At 45.5% G+C, this 2,811-nt stretch overlaps 2 gene segments (V, D, J or C); one reads left to right on the top strand and one right to left on the bottom strand.

The window, feature by feature from the left end:
* Nucleotides 1–1,886, top strand: part of LOC115290691 — a 3,815-nt gene extending 1,929 nt beyond the window's left edge. The window contains 1 exon segment of the V gene segment in view: nucleotides 1,747–1,886. Within this exon segment, the coding sequence occupies nucleotides 1,747–1,886 (140 nt within the window).
* On the bottom strand, nucleotides 1,626–2,725 carry LOC115290072. The segment is given in 2 exon segments: nucleotides 1,626–2,293; nucleotides 2,656–2,725. Coding segments are annotated over 2 exon segments (432 nt in total).
* Between the last annotated feature and the right edge of the window lie 86 nt (nucleotides 2,726–2,811).

Here is a 2,811-nt window from a genome sequence, read left to right on the forward strand (position 1 = left end):
TTTTTTTACATATAAATGTATACAATAATATTTTAGTGTTTTGTCAGACATTTCCTGCAATATAGTAATACAAAATACATGAAACTGAAAGTAGCTTCATATTTGCATAAAATTCAAGACACCCATTGAACGCATTCGATCACTCTCTTCGATTACAAAGAAAATAATTTCAAAATTTTCTAATTGTTTTGTTCAAAGCTTCGTATAAAATTGTACTCTTTTCCATCAAATGTGACAGTATTGAAATTTACTTTTTACTTTTTTTAGTTTTTTTTTTGAGAGAGGGGAAGAGAGAGAGAGAGAGAGAGAGAGAGAGAGAGAGAGAGAGAGAGAATCCCAAGCAGGCTCCACACTGTCAGCACAGAGCCTGATACAGGGCTTGGTGTCACGAACCTTGAGGTCATGACCTGAGTTCCAACCAAGAGTTGGACACTTAACGGAATGTGCCACCCAGTGTCCCGATTTCTATGCATTTTCAACAGAATATACAATTCAGATTCACTTTCAGATAAGAAAATGTGCTATTAAACTAATGTATTTCTCTGTGGCATGAAACCTTTGTTGGCATTAGAGTACCAAATGTGTCATTTCACAAGTAATATTTAGGCTGAATGACCTTGACACGTTACCTTTTGGAAAAAAATCCATATCACTCTGCATCCTTCCTGTGCTACATGATGTGCATTCTGTGCTCTGCCTCTTTCAGGTTCCTTTGAGCGCTCAGAACTCACTTTGAAACTCCAAGAACTCCATTTTTCTCTCAGTAAAAGGGAATAGAGACAAATAAAACCTAGGATTGGGTTGTTTTGTTGTGCCCATATGTGTGTGTGTAGTTGTTGTTGCTTTACTGCAGTAGAGTAGATACTCAATGTGACAGTGGTTTCTGCCGCACAACACAGCGACGTGACAATCTGTATGCGAGGCCAGGCCCGCCATGAGTGCAGCTGCCATCTGTGTCCGTACTCCACCTTACAGTGTCAGTGACTATATTCCCTGTGCAACTGAGTCATTCCGTGGTTAGAAGCCTGTACCTTCGACTCTCATTCGGCCCTTTTGCCCTCTCCCGACCCCCACCATCTCCTTCCCCTGTGGCAACCATCAGATTGTTCTCTGTATTCATGGGTCAGTTCTGCTTTTGTTTGGTTGGTGTGTGAGTTTTGTTTTTCGGATTTCACATATAAATGAAATCACATGGCGTTTGTTATTCTCTGTCTGACTTATTTCACATCCCATCAAACCCTCACGGTCTGTCCATGTTGTCAAAAACGGCAAGATTCTGTCCTTTTTTTGTTGCTTAGTAAACTCCCATTGTGTACACAGACCACATCTCGTTTATAGGATTAGGGGCACTTATGTGCTATGAGTTTACAAAAGTCTATTTTGGTGCAGAAACACCAAACGCTTTTGGTAATCATTCTCAGCCATGTTTGCTGTGGGAATAGTGTGTATGGAATGCTGTCTAAAGAACATAGAAAAAGAGAGGTTAGTGTAACTTATAAAGTAGGGGTTCAGAAAGTGGGAAAATAAAAATAATAATCCTGAACGATACCAAATATTATTGTATCGTATTAACAATACAAAATATACCAAAATTTGTTTGTCCCAAAATGTATCCAAGTTGTGTTGTCACACATATGTCTCCATTTGCTGACTCTCCAGCTGACTCCATGTCCCTGACCCACGCACACAGGCGGGGAGGGTGTGGATGGGGTGCAGGTCCGCTCTCCCTTCCCTCGCACTGCTCAGCGGGCACGTCCATCACCTCCATCCCGGTGCGGGTCATGCCGCCCTGGGCTGGTGCAGCTGAGGGGCCGCAACAGGGTCCAGAGCCCTCAGCTGTATGTGATGCCCTGACGTCTCCAGCATCTGCCTCTCGGGGCCACTGAGACTCTGCTGTGTCTGCTCCCCACTCAGGCAACACGGGTGGAGGGTGGTGACGCGCCAGACAGAGAGGTTTGTGTTCGGGGCTGAACCACTGTGGGAGGATCGTGTGTATCTTCCACGCAGTAATAAACTCCAATGTCTTCAGCCTCCACCCTGCTGATTGTCAGGGTGAAATCTGTCCCGGACCCGCTGCCACTGAATCTGTCTGGGACCCCAGAGGCCAGTTTGGAAACTCCATAGATGAGAAGCCGTGGAGACTGGCCTGGCTTCTGCAGGTACCAATATAAATAGGTGTATCCATCAGTGTAGAGGAGGCTCTGACTGGCCCTGCAGGAGATGGAGGCCGGCTGTCCCAGGGTGACGGGCAGGGACAGTGGGGTCTGTGTCAGCATGACATCCCCACTGGATCCTGAAATAATGAGAGAGAAGCCAAAGTCATGAAGAAATATTGTGAGCCATTTTAAAATCTTAAGTTATTTGTATTTCCGTGTAAATCATTTTTTTGTGAAATGATTCATACTCTAAATATATACAGTTTTAAGGACAACCCAAGAATTGCAGGCACAAAGTGACCACTTTCTTGTCCAGCTTCTCACTAAAGCACTGTTCCTTGTTTCTTTCAGTTTCTTCTTAATTTTCCAGTCCCTCAAATTAAATTCTCCTTGCTGGGGGGCCATCCCATCCGTGGGCAGAATACACATGGGGAACAGGACCGCCCCCAGAGCTCTCCCCCCACACCCCGTTCTCCTCTCTCACCCCCTCCGCCCTCACCTGGGATCCAGAGCACCAGCAGCCCCAGCAGCTGAGCAGGGAACCTCATTGTGAGAAGCAGAACTGATGAGTCCTGACAGCTAAAGAGAAGGACAGAGCTGAACTTTATGTCAGAGGGCAGGTCCTCCCCAGGGGACAGCATGCAAATCCCCTGGT

This window comes from Suricata suricatta, chromosome 4 (assembly GCF_006229205.1).
Source record: "Suricata suricatta isolate VVHF042 chromosome 4, meerkat_22Aug2017_6uvM2_HiC, whole genome shotgun sequence".
Classification (NCBI taxonomy): Eukaryota; Metazoa; Chordata; class Mammalia; order Carnivora; family Herpestidae; genus Suricata; species Suricata suricatta.